Source organism: Spea bombifrons, chromosome 3 (assembly GCF_027358695.1).
Source record: "Spea bombifrons isolate aSpeBom1 chromosome 3, aSpeBom1.2.pri, whole genome shotgun sequence".
Classification (NCBI taxonomy): domain Eukaryota; kingdom Metazoa; phylum Chordata; class Amphibia; order Anura; family Pelobatidae; genus Spea; species Spea bombifrons.
The window spans coordinates 117,672,720-117,697,638 of record NC_071089.1 but is presented as its reverse complement, the minus strand read 5'-3'; the positions used below and the strand labels follow the sequence as shown (position 1 = coordinate 117,697,638).

At 45.1% G+C, this 24,919-nt stretch overlaps 2 protein-coding genes across 2 annotated transcripts in view; one reads left to right on the top strand and one right to left on the bottom strand.

Annotated features, from left to right (window-relative positions):
• Nucleotides 1-13,979, bottom strand: part of FBXO16 (F-box protein 16) — a 32,038-nt gene extending 18,059 nt beyond the window's left edge. The window contains exons 1-4 of the mRNA XM_053458617.1: nt 13,683-13,979; nt 2,748-2,868; nt 2,356-2,391; nt 466-672 (exon numbers count right to left, since the gene is read on the bottom strand). Coding sequence (XP_053314592.1) covers nt 466-672; nt 2,356-2,391; nt 2,748-2,843 — 339 coding nt within the window. The 5' untranslated portion in view covers nt 2,844-2,868; nt 13,683-13,979. The remainder of the gene's footprint in view (nt 1-465; nt 673-2,355; nt 2,392-2,747; nt 2,869-13,682) is intronic.
• Nucleotides 13,980-17,188: 3,209 nt separating this feature from the next.
• Nucleotides 17,189-24,919, top strand: part of FZD3 (frizzled class receptor 3) — a 28,564-nt gene continuing 20,833 nt past the window's right edge. Inside the window, exon 1 of the mRNA XM_053458615.1 lies at nt 17,189-17,562. Coding sequence (XP_053314590.1) covers nt 17,374-17,562 — 189 coding nt within the window. The 5' untranslated portion in view covers nt 17,189-17,373. The remainder of the gene's footprint in view (nt 17,563-24,919) is intronic.

The window sequence follows — 24,919 nt, the reverse complement described above, 5'->3', positions numbered from 1 at the left end:
CACAGGACGAGCTCTTCTTCTGTGACCGGTCCCGGGAGAGCTCTTTATATCGGCCCCGCACAGATTTATACGTTATATTAAAAAGACGCCATTTTTCTAGCATACATATAGTCTCTCTTCGTCACTAAAATCGTCCAATCCCCTAATTTATTCCGCACCTTTTCTAGTTCCGTAATGCCCAGAACCGTGCTGTATCTGTAAATGCGTTCTAAGAATACCTTTGGAAGAACGTATAGATGGGCGTTAAGCTCTTTTGATTAATGCGAGGTTTGCTGAAGCGACAGCTCCGTGGCCAATAAATCACGCGCGGTTACGCTTCGGCGACCATACACCGCACGCTCGCGGCTGGATTCAAACGCGGCATTATGTGTTTTGACAGGGACGAATGGCACATAACTCTTCGCCGTTAGGTAATGGAGGAGCGGCGGGCGCCCTTTGTACGCGAGAGGATCGTATCGCACGCACCTGTGCACAGCGGCAGAGGCTCCGGGGGTCCAGGAAAGAAAATATGTACAGAGACAGGACTCTCGGCAGCACGGCGGTGAAATCCGCGGCCTCCCTCGGGGCTTTTCCTTGCAGGTGATGGCTGCAGAACTTCAGCTGCGACACCGTACATCTTTCGAGGAGCTCGCACAGGATTCGCCGCCTCTGGACATCCGACCACTTGTCAAACTGAAAGGGTTAACGGACATGAGTGAATAAACCCGCTTTTGCTCATTTCTGTTCATTATAAACGTCTCGTGATTATATAGATATTCTGCGACACATTTTTTTAGGACGTTTTTTTTTTATCTGTCTGAACCAATCGACAACAATCAGCAGTTTAATAAGACAGGGGAGGTAAATGAGTGGGGAGGAATAATGGTAATCATGCAGATCCTGAGAACAGGAATATCTGGAGTCGCCGTTGCTGTTCATTAGTCAGGGAGTCCATCTGGGTGATTAAGACTGAGGCATTCCTTTTAAAACAAGGCAGTATGATAAGGACCCAGTTAGATGTCTATGAGATGGTGCTAAAATAACCCAAAATATGTGCATATACAGTAGCTAACAGACAGCTGCCAAAACATTGAAATATATAGAAACTGCAATTATTAGTAATAAAATGTCACTACTGTCACCCGTATCCGGCCTTTACCGGGTCACCATGGGGAAGGGTTCAGGTGTTACCCGTATTCACCGTTTCCCACACTTTGATCGCACATTTAACTATAATCTGTGTATTTAGCTCAAAGAAAAAACACAAATGACGTAGAATTTTATTTTAAATTTAAAGTTAACCAGGACAAAAAACAACACACAATTTAAAATGTATTTGCCAGAATCCCAAAAATTCCCTGGAATGGCACCTTTGGCTTATTTGATAAACAGACTTGGAATCGATTGTTTGCAAAGGATTAGAGTTAGAATTTGGAAAATAACAAAGGTTTGGGGTCACTTAGAAATGTTCTTGTTTTTGTAAGAAAAGCAGATTTTGTCCATTAAAATAACATAAAAAGCATCAGAAATCCAGCGCAGACAGGGTTAATGTTGTTCCAATGCTCCTTTATCACTCCCATCACTCCTGTGTTCCCATGGCCCTTTATCACTCCCATCACTCCTGTGTCCCAATGGCCCTTTATCACTCCCATCACTCCAGTGTTCCCATGGCCCTTTATCACTCCCATCACTCCTGTGTTCCAATGGCCCTTTATCACTCCCATCAGTCCTGTGTTCCAATGGCCCTTTATCACTCCCATCACTCCTGTGTTCCCATGGCCCTTTATCACTCCCATCACTCCTGTGTTCCAATGGCCCTTTATCACTCCCATCACTCCTGTGTTCCAATGGCCCTTTATCACTCCCATCACTCCAGAGTTCCCATGGCCCTTTATCACTCCCATCACTCCTGTGCTCCAATGGCCCTTTATCACTCCCATCACTCCTGTGTCCCAATGGCCCTTTATCACTCCCATCACTCCTGTGCTCCAATGGCCCTTTATCACTCCCATCACTCCTGGGTTCCAATGGCCCAATGCAATACGCTGATCCAGGTTTAAGTTTAAAAGGATAATAATTATGATGTAATTATGTTACAGCCAGAAATTTCCTCGTTTTCCATGAAAACAGCTGAGTGACCCCAAACTTTTGAATGGTAAAAGACTATACATTATATGAATCTGAATTTGGCGTGCCTTTTGCATATGAATGAAGGGATTCTGCAGATTCACCCCGTATGCATTTGCCCCATTCTCTGCCCCCCCCAACTATTCCCGGGGTAAATAATATACATAAATATAAATAAAGCAGATTCGATGGTCTTAGTAAGATGGCAGATCTGCACAGGTAGGCGATGCTGTCGCGCATGCTCCTTACCCATTTTCCGAGCAGCGCCCTCCTCTCGTCAAACACCTATGTGAATAAAAACAAATGATGTCATTAGGTCGGGAACGTCACGAATGTCCGATCTCACGCGTGAATTTTTTTTATTTAGTTGAAAGTTTAATAGTTGAGTTCACCGAATGAGAACATAACTCGTCGGCCATCGCTGGCAGCGTACGGGTCAAGAGCCAGCAGACCGATACGGTATAGATATAAGGCAATTGGGTATCATTAATATCACGGGGGGAGGGGGGTTCCAAATGTTTTTTAGACATTGGCTATTGGCCACATTCCGGCCAATAGCCGAAGACAACTGCCAATAGGTTTGCCAGGCCAGCCAATGGCATTTTTCGAGCGAAGTTACTCCCACCCATTGTCCCGATCACCTTGTCGTTCATGAGCTGGTGGTTTAGGGGGGTCCAGGTGCTCATTTTGGTTTGCAGTTTTGCTCCATCGGCGTTCTTCGGTGCCGCGAATGCCATGCTCCCGGAATATCGCCGCGGTGCTCTGGAAGAAAATAATACAAAAACATGTAAATCAGTGACTATAGTATTATTTGTTGGTTGACGCTCATCATTACAGAGCTCGTTCCTTTCTTGCGTGCGGACACAATCTGAACTCCGCAGGGTCGCTCCCGATCGCATGTGAACCCGACTGTCTTCACACGCGGTAACTAATCACCGGTGACATGTTTGGACAAATTATGACAAGCGGGGCTTAGCTCAGTGTGCGCTTTCTCAAAAAAAAGTACATATTTGTAAAAAGGACAAAGGGAAATATTTTAGTTTTAGAGAAAGATACAATTTCAAAAGTCAAATGTAGTAAAATCTGCGAGCGAGGGGGGGGGAAATGCCGTCTATTCTGATAATTACAAAGATTCCTATATATAAAGATCCTACAGAAAACAAAAACCCCAGCGCTGTATACAGTAATATAACTCCCAGCGCTGTATACAGTAATATAACCCCCAGCGCTGTATACAGTAATATAACCCCCCAGCGCTGTATACAGTAATATAACCCCCAGCGCTGTATACAGTAATATAACCCCCAGCGCTGTATACAGTAATATAACCCCCCAGCGCTGTATACAGTAATATAACCCCCCAGCGCTGTATACAGTAATATAACCCCCCAGCGCTGTATACAGTAATATAACCCCCCCAGCGCTGTATACAGTAATATAACTCCCCGGCGCTGTATACAGTAATATAACCCCCAGCACTGTATACAGTAATATAACCCCCAGCACTGTATACAGTAATATAACTCCCCGGCGCTGTATACAGTAATATAACCCCCAGCTCTGTATACAGTAATATAACCCCCAGCGCTGTATACAGTAATATAACCCCCAGCACTGTATACAGTAATATAACCCCCAGCGCTGTATACAGTAATAACCCCCAGCGCTGTATACAGTAATATAACCCCCAGCGCTGTATACAGTAATATAACCCCCAGCGCTGTATACAGTAATATAACCCCCAGCGCTGTATACAGTAATATAACCCCCAGCGCTGTATACAGTAATATAACCCCCAGCGCTGTATACAGTAATATAACCCCCAGCGCTGTATACAGTAATATAACCCCCAGCACTGTATACAGTAATATAACCCCCAGCGCTGTATACAGTAATATAACCCCCAGTGCTGTATACAGTAATATAACCCCCAGCACTGTATACAGTAATATAACCCCCAGCGCTGTATACAGTAATATAACCCCCACCGCTGTATACAGTAATATAACCCCCAGCGCTGTATACAGTAATATAACCCCCAGCACTGTAAACAGTAATATAACCCCCAGCGCTCTATACAGTAATATAACCCCCCCAGCGCTGTATACAGTAATATAACCCCCCAGCGCTGTATACAGTAATATAACCCCCAGCGCTGTATACAGTAATATAACCCCCGCACTGTAAACAGTAATATAACCCCGGCGCTGTATACAGTAATATAACCCCCAGCGCTGTATACAGTAATATAACCCCCAGCGCTGTATACAGTAATATAACCCCCAGCGCTGTATACAGTAATACCCCCAGCACTGTATACAGTAATATAACCCCCCCAGCACTGTATACAGTAATATAACCCCCAGCGCTGTATACAGTAATAACCCCCAGCGCTGTATACAGTAATATAACTCCCCGGCGCTGTATACAGTAATATAACCAACAGCGCTGTATACAGTAATATAACCCCCAGCACTGTAAACAGTAATATAACCCCAGCGCTGTATACAGTAATATAACCCCCAGCGCTGTATACAGTAATATAACCCCCAGCGCTGTATACAGTAATATAACCCCGGCGCTGTATACAGTAATATAACCCCCAGCGCTGTATACAGTAATATAACCCCCCAGCGCTGTATACAGTAATATAATCCCCAGCGCTGTATACAGTAATATAATCCCCAGCGCTGTATACAGTAATATAACCCCCCAGCGCTGTATACAGTAATATAACCCCCTAGCGCTGTATACAGTAATATAACACCCCCAGCGCTGTATACTGCAATATAACACCCCAGCGCTGTATACTGCAATATAACCCCCCAGCGCTGTATACAGTAATATAACCCCCAGCGCTGTATACAGTAATATAACCCCCAGCGCTGTATACAGTAATATAACCCCCCAGCGCTGTATACAGTAATATAACCCCCCAGCGCTGTATACTGCAATATAACCCCCCAGCGCTGTATACAGTAATATAACCCCCAGCGCTGTATACAGTAATATAACCCCCTAGCGCTGTATACAGTAATATAACCCCAGCGCTGTATACAGTAATATAACACCCCCAGCGCTATATACTGCAATATAACCCCCCAGCGCTGTATACAGTAATATAACCCCCAGTGCTGTATACAGTAATATAACCCCCCAGCACTGTATACAGTAATATAACCCCCAGCGCTGTATACAGTAATATAACCCCCTAGCACTGTATACAGTAATATAACCCCAGCGCTGTATACAGTAATATAACCCCCCAGCGCTGTATACAGTAATATAACCCCCTAGCACTGTATACAGTAATACAACCCCCAGCGCTGTATACAGTAATATAACCCCCCAGCGCTGTACACAGTAATATAACCCCCAGCGCTGTATACAGTAATATAACTTATACTACCTATATGCCACCGTGCCACTGATATGCCTTATAACCCCCTATATGCCACTCTGCCCCCTGACATGACACTCTGCTCCCCAAATATGCCTTATGCCCCTTATATGCCACTCTGCACCCCTATCCCAGAACTCTCTTTGAGGTCAGGTCAGAGCCGGCCTTGAGTGTTCTGGCGCCCTGTGCGGACTACTCCTCTGGCACCCCCTTCTCACTACCCACCCGCCCCTTCTCACTACCCCCTCCCCCTCTGCCCTTTCTAACTATCTGCTCCCCCTGTGTGTATTGTGTCTATTTATTAACCACCTCCATAGTTGCCCTATGAAGCCCCTGTAGTTCTTGCCATCAGCTCGTGGATTGCGTTTAATTAATTTATTCGCACGCAGATATTCTTTGCCGCAATAAGATTCTGAAAAGTTCTTATCCGGGTTATAACGGGAAGTCGCAGCTTCATACTCGGCTCGTGCGCTCGGCTCATGCGGGATTCTGTATTCTGCCCCAATGACTTTAATTCCACTACGGGACAAAGCAAGCGCCCAGCGGAGGGGAAGAGAAGCATCGCTCGCGCATGCTGTGTATGGACATTCAACAAATGACTTATTTGACATTGATAGCGTTTAACCCAAAAAACAATCCAACAATAAAGGTCACGGCGAACCACATCTAAAACCGCATTTTGTTTTTATTTCTCACAATCAATGATCGCCTCTTCAGCTTAAAGGATGTCTCTGAAATGCCTCGATAGCGAAAACACGAAAAATGACCACCACCAACTTTGACACAAAGGCTGGTGGTAGAATAAGAGCATGTAAAGAGTTAAAATACCACCATTTGAAATACCTTGGAGTGTTTTATTTTAAATTAGATGACAAGATGAAAAAAAATATATATATAAAACTTGCATGGGAGAGGAGAAAATTGCAGCTAAACACGAGCACCGCCAAAGTGTCAAAACATCCTTGATCACAAAGGGTAACAAATAATAAAAAATAGTCTGGTCATTATGGGGTTAATTGTCTTTTATTAAGTGTAAACAGGGTTTCTTCTCCTGTCCAAGTATCCTCAACATTGTCATCTATTAACAATCTACGAGTATTTCTGTGAAGCATGCGCAATGTCAGAAGAAGCCCTCACTTCTCAACACTGCAGAAAGTCTCTTTGGAACAAACCACTTCGTGTAAGGAGAGGGGGGGTCATGTGGAATAAAACATTTGTGAAAGAGGCAGCTGTGTATTGGCCCTGAGGATATTTGGAACCAGGACAGAACACCCCTATGGCCCTTGCACTGTGGTACAGCCTGTCCTAACTGTGATGTCATAGTGCTGTGATGTCACAATGCTGTGATGTTCTGTAAAAGCGCATCCAGACACTGTGGTTGTTTCAGATTGTGAGCAGTAGCAGTACTGAGCATAACAGTTACCTGTCCACGACAGGCAGCGAAATCGCGATTTCTATTGACTTTGAAAAGACAAAATAGGCAGAGATTAAAAGGCCTTCATTCGTGTGACGGAACACCCGGCACATAGGCGCGAGTCTCTGCACCTGAACATCTTTGACTGACACCCGACAGGTACACGTTTCAGCCGTCATGGAGAGCACTTGCTTCGGCACTCCTGGCCCTCGCACAAGCAGCAGAATAACATTCGCGCTGTGTGTATTTGGCTGGGCGCTCTTATTCGGCGGATCTCTACTTTCTGTCTATGGGTTTGCGACATGCCAGTCCGACAGCTGTATCGCCTACAAGGTGACGGGCCCGGTACTTGCCGGGTTAGGGCTGGCATGTTTAATAATGGCGGAGTTTACTGCCCAATGAGAGAGAAGGAGGGAATTAGAAGGAGACCCGACGGATCCAGATAGCAGCTTCCTCTGCGGGAAAAGCCGGCAGCTTGCGCAGTTCCTGATACTCGGGATGCTGTTACTGGTTTGCGGGGTAATAGTTTGTATCCCAGGACTTGTGGTTCCAGCCTGCAAACCGGCATCCAACACAGACAAACCCCCTAAACTCTGTGCAGCTCGCTTAGTGCAGATAATCGCAGTCGCACTCGGCTTGTGTTACTGGCTGGCTGTCTGTGTGATCAGAAGCCGTGGTTGTTCAGCGAGCAGGGAGTCTCCTTCCTACGACAGCATCGATTTGGAAAGGGGCGACAATGATTCCGGCGGGGAAAATGAACACGACGTTCCATGGCTGCGCGGGACGACCGTACAAAACATCAACGAGTGTTACCCTTCGGAGCCGCCTCCAACATGCGAGGACATAAACCCTACTGAGCCGGATCCTGAAGAGAGTTCATCATCATCATCATCATCGTATCACTCGGTTTCCCAATCATCGGAGTCGAGTGACTATGAGCTCGCACCAGGACCCTAAACGTGGAAAGTCTGAACTATTGGGGGGGTTTTTTTCTAACATTTCGACTCAGTACGGAGTTTGAGCCGGAAGCGTCACCCAAAACATCACCTCTGACAATATCCAGGTCTGCAGAAAAAGGACTGAAATCAGACCGGGTTTTTTGTCAGTGCCGGCACCGTACATGACGCCTGTCGAAATGTTTTTTCCCCCCCGTGAGACTTCCACCTTAAATAACGGATAAATAAAATGACATCTTTTCATGGTTGCCCCTCAAACAGTATCTGTGTGTGTTTGTGTGTGTGTGTGTGTGTGTGTGCGTGTTGGATGTACCGCGTGTACGAGGTCACATTATCGTATAGAATCTCCCGCAGGTAGGCTGTCGATATACCTGGATGGATACGGCAGCCGCCATGTTTACAGGAGACACGTTTATCTGTGCTGTTAGGGACATGTAAAAGCGCTGCCTTCATGTATGTTGTGTGCGTGAGTCATTTAGTGGATACGGCCCACATACTCCAGGGCACAGTCTGTAACGTATGAGATTTATGTGATGTCATTCTGGTAGGGCTGCAACTAACTATTATTTTTATAATCCATAAATTGGCCGATTATTGTTTTGGATTAATCGGATTTAAAAAATGTAAACTGGATGTTAAAAACAAACAGCACAATAAAAAAATGTATTTCTTGTTTTTATTTCCCCACCTGCCCCCCCAGTTATGCACATCTGAGCCCAGGCTTGCCACATTGCCTCCCAAATATGCCTTATACCCCCTGTAAGCCTTATAACCCCAGATATATTCCTCTGCCCCACCGATATGCCATATACCCCTCTGCGCCTCCCAGATATGCCTTCTACCCCCTATATGCCATAGTGCTCTCTGATATGTCTTATACCCCAGAAATGCCCATCTGCCCCCACAAATATGCCACTCTGCCCCCTGATCTGCCTTATACCCCCTGATCTGCCACTGTGTCCTCTGATATGCCCTATACCCCCAGATATGCCACTCTGCCCCCCAGATATCCCTTATACCCTCTATATGCCATAGTGCCCTCTGCTATGCCTTATACCCCAGATATGCCACTATGCCCCCTAATATGCTTTTTCCCTCTTATTTGCCACTGTGCCGTCAATAGGCCTTATAACCCCCTATATGCCACTCTGCCCCAGATATGCCTTATACCCCAGATATGCCCATCTGCCCCCCAAATATGCCACTGTTCCCCCTCCTGATATGCCTTATACCCCAGATATGCCACTCTGCCCTCAAATATGCCTTTATACCCCCCATATGCCACTGTGCACCAATATGCCTTATAACCCCCTATATGCCACTCTGCCCAAAGATATGCCACTGCCCCCCCCAGATATGCCTTATACCCCAGATATGCTCCTCTGCCCCAAATATGCTGTATACCCTTTATATGCCACTGTGCCCGCCTGATATGCATTAGAACCCCCAGATATGCCACTCTGGCCCCCAGATAGGCCCCTCTGCCCCCCAGATATGCCTTATACCCCTTATATGCCACTGTGACCCCCTGATATGCCTTATAACCCCCATATATGCCACTCTGTCCTTCAAATATGCTTTATATCCACTATATGCCTTATAACCCCCAGATATGCCACTCTGCCCCCCAAGTATGCATTTTACCCCCTATATGCCACTCTACACCCCCCCCAGACTTATCCCACGTGCTCCAGACTCCTTGGTGTCTGGTAGGGGGAGGTGGTGAACATCACGTATACTCCCTTTATGCCACAGTGCCCTCTGCTATGCCTTATACACCAGATATGCCCATCTGCCCCCAAATATGCCACTGTGCCCCTGATATGCCTTATAATCTCCAGATACGCTACTCTGCCCCCAAATATGCCACTCGCCCCCCCAATATGCCTTATACGCCCATATGCCACTGTGCCTTACAACCCCCTGTATGACACTCTGCCCCCAAAGATATGCCACTGCCCCCCAGATATGCTTTATACCCCAGATATGCCCTCTGCCCCCAAATATGCCTTATACTTGTTATATGCCACTGTGCCCCCCCTGATATGCCTTATAACCACCAGATAAGTCACTCTGCCCCAAAATATGCCTTATACCGCCTATATGCCACTGTGCCCCTGATATGCCTTACAACCCCCTATATGCCACTCTGTCCCCCCAAATGTTTTATATCCCTTATATGCCCTTGTGCCCCCTATATGCCACTCCGCACCCCCCAAGACTTAACCCACCCCACCCGTGACTCCTTGGTTTCTAGTAGGGGGAGCCGGTGAACGTCTGCGCGATGCACGTAGACAAACCTCTGCTGCCGACCGGCACTTTTGCTGGAGCTTCTATGACTGAGCACCGGAATGTCATGTGACGCCAGTGCTCCATCATAGAAGCCCCAGCGTTGCGAGGGATCCCCCTCTCTGGCAGCCAGCGAACTTTGCGCAATGCACGCAGACAACCTCCGCTGCTGATGGCCGGTACTTCGGCCGGGGATTCTATGCTGGAGCACCAGAAGGTAATGACACGCTGGCGATCCATCATAGAAGCCCCGACGGAAGTGGAGGACAGTAGCGGAGGATGTCTGTGGGCATCGCACTGACGCACGCCGCCTGTCAGTGAGGAGGATTCGGGTCCCCTGCAGCGCTGCGGAGGATCTTAGTGTTATTATCTGACCTCTGTTATGAGGTCGGGTTACAAGACGCAGGGTATTTTTCTAGCAGATCCGGGGAGCAGGAAGTTAATACGGCTGTTCCCATCATATACACAGAGAGTGGGCTTCTAAGATTGCTTATCTGTAAATACCACCATTACATACAGTCCAGGTCTGTTTGGATAAAATGAACCCTGGCACTTTAAGGCCAGCTTCCGACACATAGCAGGCATGCAGCGGCACGCTAAAGGTAGCCGGGAGCCAGTCGGGGGCCTGATTACAAAGAGGTTAGTCGGTGAACTGATCTGTAAACGCCAGGGATTGGGAAACGTGGACGTTAGTGGCAATGCGGTTGCCATGTAGAGTAATACGGCTGCCAAATGGTTAAAGCCGTAAATCACAGCCGTGGGAGGGGTCTCCAGTGGGGTCTGCGGCTGTGATTACTTGGAATGGGTAATGTGAGTGGACGGCAGGGAGCTGCTTCCATGCCAAACTCTGCTTTAAATATTTTGCTCTCAATGGGGCAATAAACAAACCAAAGGGCAGATTGCCGGCCGACAAGTGCTTCTGTCTGCGGACTACTCCAGCTGTCTTATCCTTAGACGTGGGGGGACAACAATACAACATACCAAGAAATCACCACGTTTCAAGTAAGTAGTACAGGGCACACTGATCACCAATAGGAGGCGCTGCATGCTGGGGGATGTACCCTTCCCACGAATGGCAGTAAATAGGGGAGTTCAGCAAATAACTTCAACATTAAATTTCAAAAATAACTAGACGGGGGCCAAATGGGGCCGATCTGCAGAATTAGCATCAGCTCCGTTCCCCACTCCCCAGCTAAATGTCCTGCAGGAGATGCATTCGGCCGACCGACTCCCCCCCCCCCGTCAGCTCCAAGGCTGTCTCCTCTGAACGCTGTCCCCCCCAGTGCTCACTAACTGCAATGCAAGCACTTTCCTGCTACTGATTGGCTGCTTAAACTGTCAATCAGTGACAGGAAAGTGTTTCCACTGATATCAATGGGGGAAGATGGAGGATTTTGCTGTATTTAATTTTTTTTTTTTTTTGGAAGAATGCATATTACTCACGGGGGGGGTTACTCACAGATACTTCTTCTAACAGGGGGGCAGCGGCATTAAACTGTCCCTTTACATTATGCCACACAATTAAACCGGCCTCTTCAAAGACTGCCCTGCAGCATGATTTGCCCTGTCCATTTTTAAAACCCCAGAGTAAGCTCCGGCAGGCGACTCCAGGAGTAAGAGAACGTTCTTACGGCCATGATGTAGAAGAACGTGCGCTGAGAACACTGCCAGGCCTCGGCTTCAAAGAGGTGGACATCACTAAACAGCACGCCCGCTGTACAGGAGACCAGCGGCTGATACGACCCTTCAAACACAACTAGAGGTCTGAAGTTTACTAATAACAAGGTGTGTGACATCATCTATTCACAGGCTGATGTCATCAACATATCTATGGGAGCAGAGACAACTATACCCCGCGCATACACCCTGCAGGGGAGCCATACACAGCGGAAAAACCTGAATGGTCACCAAAGGCGAGGGACGCTCACTGCTTCTTCAGATATAACATCCTGTCTGTTCCAGAAAAGCATTAAAGGGGAAATCCCACTACATTGCTTTATTCTTAGTTTTCTTTTTTTACCCCAGTTGTAGGTTTTGCCCCATTATATAATGTTTTCATGTGGCTGCATATCAGCCGTTTGTATGATTCTCGCTCTGTTATCTGAGCCCCGATTTACTAAACCCCCCGACTCCTTATCATACTGCCTGTGGGAAACCATCGAATGCCTCAGTCTTAATCACCCAGCTGCACTCTCTGACTATGGAGGAACGGACTTCATAAAGCATCAGCTCATTGTGGTGTTTAAAACGGAAAAGTCACCCAAAATATCACATGACTGACAGCAATGGCACCCCCAGGTTTGGAGATAAAATGACCGACATTACTGTATACATCACTGGGGGGTTATATTACTGTATACAGCGCTGGGGGTTATATTACTGTATACAGCGCTGGGGGTTATATTACTGTATACAGCGCTGGGGGGTACATTACTGTATGCAGCGCTGGGGGGTTATATTACAGTATACAGCGCTGGGGGGTTATATTACTGTATACATCACTGGGGGGGTTATATTACTGTATACAGAGCTGGGGGGGTTATATTACTGTATACATCACTGGGGGGTTATATTACTGTATACAGTGCTGGGAGGTTATATTACTGTATACAGCGCTGGGGATTATATTACTGTATACAGCGCTGGGGGGTATATTACTGTATACAGCGCTGGGGGGTATATTACTGTATACAGCGCTAGGGGGTTATATTACTGTATACAGCGCTGGGGGTTATATTACTGTATACAGCGCTGGGGGTTATATTACTGTATACAGCGCCGGGGGGTTATATTACTGTATACAGCGCCGGGGGGTTATATTACTGTATACAGCGCTGGGGGTTATATTACTGTATACAGTGCTGGGGGGGTTATATTACTGTATACCGTGCTGGGGGTTATATTACTGTATACAGCGCTGGGGGTATATTACTGTATACAGCGCTGGGGGAGGTTATATTACTGTATACAGCGCTGGGGGTTATATTACTGTATACAGCGCTGGGGGTTATATTACTGTATACAGCGCTGGGGGTTATATTACTGTATACAGCGCTGGGGGTTATATTACTGTATACAGCGCTGGGGGTTATATTACTGTATACAGCGCTGGGGGTTATATTACTGTATACAGCGCTGGGGGGGTTATATTACTGTATACAGTGCTGGGGGTTATATTACTGTATACAGCGCTGGGGGTTATATTACTGTATACAGCGCAGGGGGGTAATATTACTGCAAACAGCGCTGGGGGAGGTTATATTACTGTAAACAGCGCTGGGGGAGGTTTCTGTGCCAGATTGCCAATCTGTGCCTTATAATAATAATAACAATAATAATAATCATCATAATAACAATAATTACCATTCAATGTAGATAAGAATTAACCCTATAGTCACTGGTGAACAATGTGCGGCCTCCAAGCATCCGCCTGCACTATCCCAATATATCAATGAATGGAGAAGTAGCAGTAGTGATAATAATGATAATAATAATAATAATAATAATAGTGAATTACCTTCCGCAAGGCCCCTAGACCACGACCAGTGTGCAGTTGCGTCGTTACTATGGAAACAGGCCAGAGCCACACACCCCCATGTTGGCCGCCGAATAGTGGAACCCGTGTGACTCCAGTCTCCGCCTGTCCCAATCGTTGCCGTGGTTACCCCTATCGTTATTCTGATTGGAAAGTGAATCGGAGCAAGCCCCGCCCTATAGTTTTGAACGCTGCGACTATTTCCGTCGGATATAGCGGTGAACCGGCTGGTTAACGGGAGACGTGACAGAGCCGGGGCAGGTGGGTGTTTGGAGTATCGGTGAGGAGTACCCTGCCCCCACTGAGCTGTTACTGTCGGTGCATGAGCAAATACAAGGGGCGTGGTCTCCAGCTCATTGAATGGGCGTGCCCTGTCTCTGAAGGACAGTGAGGGGCTGTTTCGTTGACTCGCCAGTAGAGGGCGAGTGGGAGGTGTGTCCCAGCCCCCGGAGGTGTGTCTCCATGATCGGGGGGAGTGTGCAATAGGCGTGTCTCCGTGTTGAGGAGGCGTGGCGTGTGTCCGCAGCGGTACGAGCGGTCAGTGTGCTGCTTATTCTCCTCGCTGCAGCCGGTGCAGCTGCTACACATTCTGCCGGTGAGTACTTGGGGGGGGGGATGGGCGAACCGTCAGCCTGCTGGGTACTGGGCTTCAAGCGGAGTGCTGGGGGCAGCTGGCACGTTCCCACCCGGACAGTTCGTGTGTAGGGGGGGCTGATTGAGCTCTCTGCTCGCAGTGCTGTGCAGGGCGAGCCGGCCGGGGGTATACCGGGGCTGTACGGGCATCACAGCATACATACGGAGGGGTCGCTGTGCATGTACGGGCTGCGGCATAGGGACAGACTGACTAAATATGTGTGATGGGCTTTCTGCAGCGCAGACTGACATTATTCTATCGCAGCATGCTGGGATATGTGTATAGTGGCATTAGACATGCATGCTGGAACATATATAATGTGTATATATGATATGTGATATAGTGGTGTTATTGTGTAGGCAATAGGATGGGCTTGTGTGTGTTTATATATATATTATTGTTTATGTGCTGTCATATTCAGTGGTGAGGTTTAAAGGGTTAATATATATGTCGTCTCCTATAGATAATCCGGGGCTGCTGGGTATCAAGTTGTCGTTATTCGGAGGGATTATCCCCAGACTTATTATCTGTCATTAGCGCGTGACACGATAATCACAAATCACCCCCCCCCAAAAAAAAGATTTCCGTTAATATTTACGTTTTGCAAAAATATTTCTATTCAACGGCGTGACGTATGGTGCCATCCTACGGGGTCTCGGGAGGCTCCTGGTCAATTGTTGTTATGGTAACAAAGTATCCGTTTTCCTTGATATAATAATAATAATAATAGAATAAAAAGTAGCAAAAAAAATGCTTTTGGCATCAATATATAGAAAAATATAAATATATAAACTGAATGAAAATGCCTAAAAGTCCAGACTTTTAGCCGTGCGGTGTCAGGGATTTCGGTCAGTCGGCTCTATCACCAGCAAGCATTTCTTTTATGAAGCGCTAACATAGTCTGTGGCGCGGTACAAACGGAAACTGGTTAACTGATACATAACGTTTACACATACAGCAGGAGCCGAGGGTCTCTTATCATCTAGCCTTAGCGGGCTTTCGTACAACGCTCCAGGCAGGAGTACCGGCCCCCGAGGGCCCGGCGCAGGAGCTTGCAATCTAAATGTTGGGTCAAATCAGTATCTTCTGCCACGTGACCTTGCTGCACGCCCCGTTGGTGTGCTAGGGGTTAATGAGCCTTTGATGTCACCGTCATTGTACCGCAGTGATAGGGGTTTGTCCGCGGCTCGGCCCTTTCAAACCGGTTCCATTGTCTCGCGTTATTGATTACAACAATGCCTTTGTATTCGGAATCGCATCGCATAGCGTAGAAGCAACATGTAAGAAGCCGTAGCCCATGCGCGATGTCGCGCTTATCGACGCTAACGGTCTAGAATGCTGGTGCTTTGGCCCATTTTGATGTCTGATTAACCCTTTTGTTTCTATTTGAAGTCCGGTGGAATTATTTAAAGGGACAGACCCCAGTCCTGGGGGTAACCGGTCCCCTGTGCCCCCCCTTACATTCCAGGGTAGCGTTTCTTGGAAGTTCCGCATGATGTCATTATTTAGAATGCCGGTGAATAGAGTGTTCCGTCTGCTCGAGGCTCGCGCATTCTCTCTGACTGATCCTGAAATATCATATGTTTGTCTTTCCTGTGCACGGAGGGACTTGTAATCCGATGCAGGGCTTACTGTCACTAATTGCCTGCTTGTAGTCAGATGTTTGCCGTGGCTGTGAAAGCCGCGCACGTCCGGGGCGACTGATCTCCTAAACTGACCTGGATCTTCCTAAAGCCAAGGGAAAAAAATGATTAAAATGAGTTGGCCTCGGTCCTTCTGAGACGTCGTTGGGTTTATTTGGTTGGGCTAACGCTGGTTCTTCATACTGCAAAAGTAGGTTCAATGATGATGGATATCAAGACCAGTTCGGCCCCATCCGGCCCCCGTCTAGTCTGCCGGGTACTCCTGCTCAAACCTTAATCAGTCGTTGGTCTCGTCTTAGATTCAGGAGCCGTATGTCTATCCCATGCATGTTTAATACCCTCACTATATTTCCCTCTAACACCACTTTTTCCACCCAATTTTTAGCCGATCCGTCATTTTGAATATTAATAAATTCCCCCCCATATCTGGTGCATAGCGACAGAGCCCCCCTATATAGATTATATATTTATATATTTTATATATATATATATATCCTTTTTTCTCATTGGCCGACATCAGGTCCTTTTATCGCTGTAGGCATATATATTTTTTTAAATACAAATGGTTTCCATGGCAAAGTTCTGGTTACTTTTCTTGTTGCCAGTAATGCGGATCGGCCACTTATTATTCCAAAAACAGGAAAGGCCCGAGGCCGCTGCACGCTGGAGATGAATCGGCGCTCGGTGGCTTTCATGTCATCGCGATGGCCCTCCCGCCATAAATCATTTCTTCATCGGACATGCTGTTATCCCTTTAACCCTATGTGTGCCAACACTATGCGTGTAACACTAGATTCACGAGCCCTATGCCTATCCCATGCGTGTTTAAATCCCCCTCACTGTGTTAGCCTCTACCACTTCCGCTGGGGGGCTGTTCCACTTATCGACCACCCTCTATCAGAACCAGTATCAAGCATAAAACCTATCTGGCGTTCCACATTTAAACGGCAGGTAGGTAGCGTTTATTTGGGAGATGCCTGCAACTTTGCCAACACAAGATAGAAAGGTTGGCCGAATTAAAGGGACGCCGGGCTACCGGACCATGATGTCATATAACATGTTCGGCAAAAAAAGGAAAATGTCTAATTCTTTATAGGATCTTCAGAATTACTTAAAATTCATTCATTAAGGAATTATTTGTGACTTTTTTTTTTCTTTTTTTCTGACAGGTTAAAGAAAAAAAAATATATTTTTTATCCCCCATTCTAAATAAAAATGGAGACTCTTGTTTGGGAGTGCGGCTAACCGCCGGGGATCTCCAAGATGCTTTGCATTGAATGCAGCTTGAAATCGGAACGCTGGAGTAACAGCGACGTTCCAAGGCATTCCCCATGACCAACGCCAAGTGGAAGCGTCGCCCCGAGCCGTCTCCGAGCAGCTGACCCCGTGACGGTATATGATGGCGGCATACTGGATCTTACGCTGCGGGCTGCTCCTTGCGCTGGCGGGGCGCGTCATGGCGCACAGTCTGTTTGCCTGCGAACCCATAACGCTGAGAATGTGCCAAGACCTGCCGTACAACTCCACGTTCATGCCCAACCTTCTCAACCACTACGACCAGCAGACCGCGGCCCTCGCCATGGAGGTAAGATAAATATATAATATATATAAATTATAAATTAAATAAATATATCCGTCAAACATCATTTTTTTTGACAGCTCTGCAGCATTTCCCATGTGAAATACTCTGCAGAACCACCTGGGCTCCTTGTGCAGTCAAAATAATTTTTTTGTGTATTTTTATTTTATTTTTTTACATTTTTTATTATTTCTTTTAATAATGACTCGGGTAGAATATACGCTCGTATAAAATGCATTTGCTTTGCTTAGAAAATAATTTTTTTTATGTGCTAGAAAAAAAAAAATTGGTGGTGTTCGTTAGCTTTTTACAGTTTTTTTTTTTGTTTTTTTTTTTTCAAAATCTGAAATGATCAAACGGTTTGTACCGCGTTAGCCGTGAGAAAACAGGAGAAAAGTTTAGTTAAAATGGCACCATTTGGGACCTTCTTGGGGTCTGGGGCAGGACCAAAGCTCGGGCGCCGGTGTCACATTCCCTTCCGGAAATGGAGAAGAGGGCAATTAGGCACGCGGGGGGCAATGCTGCCAAGTGGGGGAAAGTGCGCCGCTTGCCTTGTGGAGCCGAGGGCAGCTGCCCGTCTTGCCCTGGGAGAGTTAGAGCCTTGATCCGCGCAGCCGGGGTCATTTAAGGACAATGCAGAACTTGGGCTGGCGAGAGCGCCCGGAGCGGTGCTCCGGAAAAGGGGCTGGGGCGTCCGCACGTCTGGCCCACCACAGTTCCTGGCTATACCTGTTGACCCGGGATGTCCAGTTCCGTCCTCAAAAGCATCATTAACCTGCCGAAAGTTTTTTAGGCTCTCCCTAATTCACCCGCAATAAAGCAATTATCTGCGAGTCGCCCGTTACTCCGAAAACTGGTTGTGTTTATTGTAATCATTGCTTTATATACATCTGTGTGCGTTCCTCGCCTGGCTTCCTATAGGTTAATTCCATAGGCTCCACCCCCACCTGTTAAACTGTAAGATGTTTAAAAAGGGCTTTTTTTTAAAAAAAAGAATTTTTATTATGTCATATGGTAATAAACTAACGGTTCTCACAGCATTAATTCCCCCCCCCTTTACGCCGGCACTGAAAGTGTTAAACAAACCAGTCCGGTGGCATTCCCTGCTTTGAAGAAGATCGGCGATTAGTAAACAACCCGTTCCTCTATGAAAAATTACGCTCGCTTTGAAGTTCGGCCATTCAGTTTTTTTGAACTCGGGGGGAAATTTGTTCAGGTGGAGCGGATTACTTATTAACCCAGCGTGGACCGCATGTCTGCGGTCCCGGCACACAAAGGGTTGATTATCATTGTTATTTATTGAATGGTGTAGCGCCAGCATACTCTGCAGTGCTGTACAATATGTCGTTGAGGGGTTGCTTTGTATGTAGCATAATGTGTATTGCTTCCCAGGGGACATTAAAAAAAAAAAAGAGAGAAAATCCTTGTCTTGCAATTTTTTTTATTTTTTATAAAAATTGATTTGTGTTTAGGTTTGCCGTGAAGTGAAATGGGATCCCAGGCCTGAAATCTATTATAAAAAATATATTGAAAGGTCGGGAAAAAAAAAATGAAAAAAAAAAAATAAAAATATTAAATAAAAAAAAAACAAAATATATATATATATATATATATATATATATATATATATATATATATATATATATATATATATATATATATATATATATATATATATATATATATATATATATATATATATATATATATATATATATATATATATGAAGCATATAAGAGTTATATGCAGGTTCGTTTACAGGACCTGACAGTCATTGGAGCCAGGCAATGCATAGAATAATGCTCCCGGGGTTAATACATTATGTGTCCTCGGAACAATGGCGGTATTAGCTAGACGAGGGGGAGGGAAGCGGATGCAATGATGGGAGGAAATCGGAGCATCCTTGCACCTGTGCCGCTCTACGGCTGGGCGTGGAGGAGAGCGGTAGTTCTGGGTCCCGTACAATAGGAGGTAACGCCGCGGGGCCGCAGGGACAGGCCGGTGTCAGTGGGGATTTATTAAACAGGTGTAATATTTAAGATCTGTGGTCCAGATCGGAGGGGCAGTTTCGGGTCACTGGGTTTCTATCAATGCTTTGACCGCCGTGATGTAACCGGCTCTGCATGACGGATCTGTTGGGTCACGGGGGTATCGGGTAACTTATTCCACGATGTCCGGATGTTGTAAACATACATACGCACCGTCGCACGCGTTTCGGGGAGATGACAAATCTGTCGGCCATAAAGGGACAGTTTAATGTCCTATGGAGCCCCAGCGGAGAAAAAAAATCCGAATTAAAGTGCTTTGTGAGTACTTTTAATATACATTTAAAATAAAATACTTTAGGGAGAAGCTGCAGCTCTGTGGTCTGACTGTTCCTGCCAGTGATTGGATGCTTAGAGCAGCCAATCAGTGGCAGGAAAGTGCTCCCATTGAAATCAGTGAGAGTGCCTTCTGCGCATGCAGCCGTGGAGTCTCATTAGATACCCCCTCACCTCGTGGGGTGGGGAAAAGGGCAAATACCTAAATAATAATACATTTGCAAGAGGGGGGGCATCATGTATCTTAAAGGGACCCCCTGGCTTTCTTATGAATAAAAGTGTACAGGACGGCTGGAGCGTCCCTTTAAATGCGGTGGTATTTACCATGCCTGGGGGGAGATAAGGGTGCAAATGCCCATCCTAATGCATACGACCTTCAGAAAATCCACAAAAAGTCACTTTTTTCTTTCTTTCACTAATTATTTTTTTTATTACAAGAGAGTTTGATTAGAAGAAATAGCCCAGAACTCTGTTTAAAAAAATACAGCCCGTTGAGAAGAAACAGAGCCAAAGTCAAGACCTTAGGCTTTGGCTTAAGGTGACCACAATTCCCATCATGCTGTGCTCTATATCTCCCATGGGTCGCCTGTCAAGCATCATGGGAATTGTAGTTTGAAATGCGAAACTCCATGGTTTTGTCTGCTCATTCTTGCTAAAAGCTATATGGCTCCCGATGGGTTTGTTTCCTGGCGTCCATCTGTTTGGGACTCCGTTAACCCCCCTTAACCCTTTGTAGGCATTCCTCCTAAGCAGCTGCCCACTAGAGATTTATGTAGGGTTTAGTCGACTGGGTGCCTAGCCAGCCCCACATCCATCCATCCCGGGGCATGTTCTCCTCATTAAAACACACTGTGCACTTGCTACCGGCCATCAGAGTAATGAAAGGGAGGCTTCCCAGAGAGGGCCACTAAAGGCTTTTTGTTTGGGAACGCTCAGAGAAAACCATTGTGCAATTATTAACCATAATTATAAGGTCAGGGAGGGATCAGTGCTTCCTATACCCTGGCAAATGGCAAACCATCTCCGGTGTATTGTGCTAACTGAGTTCCCGGTGTGGAGGAGTCAGGGCTCCCCTATCGCAAACAATAAAAAATGCTACATTTATATCTTGCGTTTTGTAGAAATACTTTTTTTTTTTTTTTTTTTTTTTTTTATATATTTTTCTTTGAAGTCTGCGTTGAACATTTTATGCTTCGCTGAACTGCGACGCTATCGAGGGTGACCACTCTGACCATAATTAATCACTTTCCGTCCTTACTTTCACAAATGATCAATAACCCCATGTATTTATTATTCCACTTGGAAATATTTAATCTCAACACCGCGGGATGCAGTTTTCTTTACCGTATTTTTTTTTTTTTTTTTTTCGCCAATCAAGACAAAGTTTTATTGTAGAGATTCCCCACAGCCAGTCCTTTTTTTTTTTTTTTTTTTTTTTTTTTTTTTTTTATTTGTTAGCGGCTTTTTCAAAGACTTGGAACTAAAATACTACATTTCTTTTAACGGAAAGGTTTGAGTTATTTCTGTAAAGATGTAACTGCTTCGCAGGACAGTACGATGTTTGAATTTCAGTGTGGAATGTCTGTCCCTGTAGACGGGAGAAGGCATATTCTTCTCTATTTTCCACAACGAACTGTGGCTTCCCTTATCTTCCTGTTCATCGTATTCCAAGGAAAACACTTCTTCATGTTTAAAATCTTACATGGTGCTTCCTCATCTTAGTTTTATGTATATTTTATAATTATTATGCTTATTATTACTCGATGGCAATAGATCCTTTATGAAACTGGGACGCAAGCAAGGACAAAACTAGGGTATCCGGCTGGCAATACGCCATCGACCGGATACATTTAAGGAAATAAGTGTTGAGAACATTCCAGTTCCTACTCCACAGAGTTCCACGGAAGAAGGTAACTTGGTCGAGGTGACGGCCATGAATTACCTGAATTAAATACATTAGCTGTGTTGTTTTTATAAATGTGTTGTTCTATCTTTTTGTTTATTTTATGAACATTTTTTATTTTAATGTTTTTTGTGTTTTTTGGCAGTTTTTGTGGTTTAAACAAGTTTTCCTTTTTTTTTTTTTTCTTTTTTTCTTTTTCAAAAACCTACCCAAATTTATTACACCAGGAATTAAGCCTTGAACCAGATGTCGGTCTCACTGATCTGCTAATTTTGCAGTTTGTTGTGACTGCAGCGAGGTATAATATCCACGCTAGGGCTGTGTGGTCTGTAGCTCCACTTCTAGCCTCCCCTAGCGTATATTCTTACCTATTTCATCATTATATATATATATAATATATATAAATATATATTTTTTTTTTTAATAAAATATATCATGGACATTGATTGTTACAATTGCCTCTTGTGACATATAAGAAGAAAACATGTTTTTAAATGTTAATTTTAGGCTAACTTGAATTAAATAACTTCTTTTTGTAGCAGCTGTTGTACTTTGTCATGTAATAATATTGTTTCTTTTATCACAGAAGCGTTTTGATGTACCCCATTCCAGTGCTCCATATAATAAGTTCTGTAACGTACTTCTAGAAAAAGAAAATGAATAAATTGGCACAAGAATAAAATCTCATTAATATTGGGGGAACTAATATTAAGATGAAACCGGAGCAGCAAAATCTGCTTCACTTGCAGAGTTTCTGTATATTTAAAGGGGTCTGTTTTACCCTTCCTTAGACCGGCGGGAATGCGGTAAAGCTTTTCCCTTTCTAGTGAAAGCGAGATCTATAAGAATCGAACCCATTGTCTGAGGGCGGATTGTCCTTGGTCGCCCCGCTGTGCCTGGTCAGGGGTCTCTGTGTCATTGTCCAAAAGGTTGTGGTGTGAGGTTCCTATTCTTTCGGATAAGAGAATTACCCCCTTTGTGTCTTCGGATCCTCATCGCTTCGGTTCTTCCCTCCTTTGTTCAGCCTCTAATCTATACCACTAGCTCGGCGAAAACAAAATGTAGGGACAACCTATGTCCGGCGGCCACAAATCATTATAGATGTGACCCATTCCACACCAGGGCTACCCTTTGTAAATCATCCTGTTCTAAAAACATGGCCCCCAAAGAAGTCTCCACCACGTCCAGGCTCTTATCACAGAAATCTATATATAAAATTTTATTTATATATATATGTACTGTTTTTTGCTTAATATTATAAGTATTTTTATTACTAATAATAGTTATTTATATTTTTATTTATATTTGCCCTGCAAACGGCTCCTCTCCCAAAAGAACCTTCAAACGGTTGGAAGGGGGCACCTTGCGTCTGTAGTATATTCGATTATTACCAAAAATATCTCAGCCTAAATCTCCCAAAACGACGGTAGAACGCCTCTGTAAATAGACCGCCTTCGGTAATCTCGCCCAGACTCCTGAAACTAAGATCATTTTACTAATGATAGGGTCGATATCTTCCAGCCCCATCCGGTGAGCTTTACAATTATATACCTTAATAAGGTGCGAACGGCCGCTACGAGCGCTAATTGCAAGATCCATTGTCTAACAAACCTGCGATTATCACCGTTACATCCACAATACATCATTTTTACTTTTTTTTTTTTTTTTCTTTTTTTTTGTTAGCCCTCTCTGGGTTTCCTTCAACTGGGGACTGGGTGGGTAGGGTCGAGAAGATCAATGCTCCATGATCACGTGGTTCCATCGGTCGGAGTTTGACCACTTCCATGGTTTCAATGGTTACATTGGCTATAAAATGTATCATCTTCATTGTCGTCCGAGCTCAAGCCCATGTTCTAATCATCTCGGGCGGTTCGGCCCAGTGCTTTGGTAGGACCCCTAAACCCAGCCCTCCCGCACCATTAAACCTATAATGATATAGAGAGGGAGTCTTACAGGTTCGGAATAATGTTAGAAATGCTGTTCCTATTATTATGCGAACCGGTATTCTAGGTTTATCTAAAATATGTCCTGGAACCACCCTGAAACTTCTGAAGAGAGCCCTAGCCATTGAAACGTTACCTTAAGGGTGGGAGTTTTTACACAAAGGGTATGTTTCCATAATAACGTGCTATGGCTGTCACCCAGACGAGGTTGATGAGTGCCTACTCCAGTGTCGTCGTGATGTCCTACTGAGCTGGCCTCATTTAGACGGCACGTGAAACAATGTATACAAAAACAAAAAACAGTGGCCAACAGCGGCCTCCATCAGCCTTGAGCCGACTGCTTTTATTCTTATATATCAAGAGACTGTATTAGCATACGTCAAAATATCAATAAAAAAAAATGTTTTTTAACATTTTTCTTCTGTTTATCTTAAAATACTTTCTTACGTTTTTTTTTTTTTTAATATTTCTGCTTTTCATAAATCTTAGGGATAACATTTTCCTCCCATTTGCCATTATTTTTATTATTATTATTAATTTTGCTAGATACCAATTTGAATTGTACATTTTTTTTTTTTTTTGGAGATATTTTTCTCCTATTTGCCATTATTTTATTTATTTTTTTCTTCTAATCCGGAATCTGAAGTATACGAACCGACGGCGTTATCTTTTAAATATTCTAATAGTTCAGTTAATAAACCTTTTTCATAATTAAGTGCCTCTCCTTTTTCCGAAACACCTGCTAATTACAGCGCATACTAAAGAGCCTTCAGACATCTGTGGTGTCAGCAAGGTCCTACACGTTGGTTTCATGTACTAAGGCTCCCTGCCCTGGGCATGTGTGGTGTTTCATCATAGATAAGATCACGATGTGGTCACTGATAACAGCGGAGACGTCGATTTCCACCGCTGTGCTCTCCCAGACACAAAGGGCCGCGCTCTCCAGACGGGGCTGTACACCTGTCTCTCCCGGCCAAGAGACCGAACCACCCGAACCTGCTTTCTCCCCGTAAATGTCAAGTTAACTCCATCGGAGAGCTCTAAATGATCCTCGCGCGTTCCGAGACGGAATCGTCTGTCTCTTAAATCCTCAGAATGCGCTCGTTTCGGGCTTGTGGGATTAGGATTCCATTGTAATATAATTAGGAATGACAAACGCCATCAGACAAATTGGTCACTTTTTATTGTTTTAGGA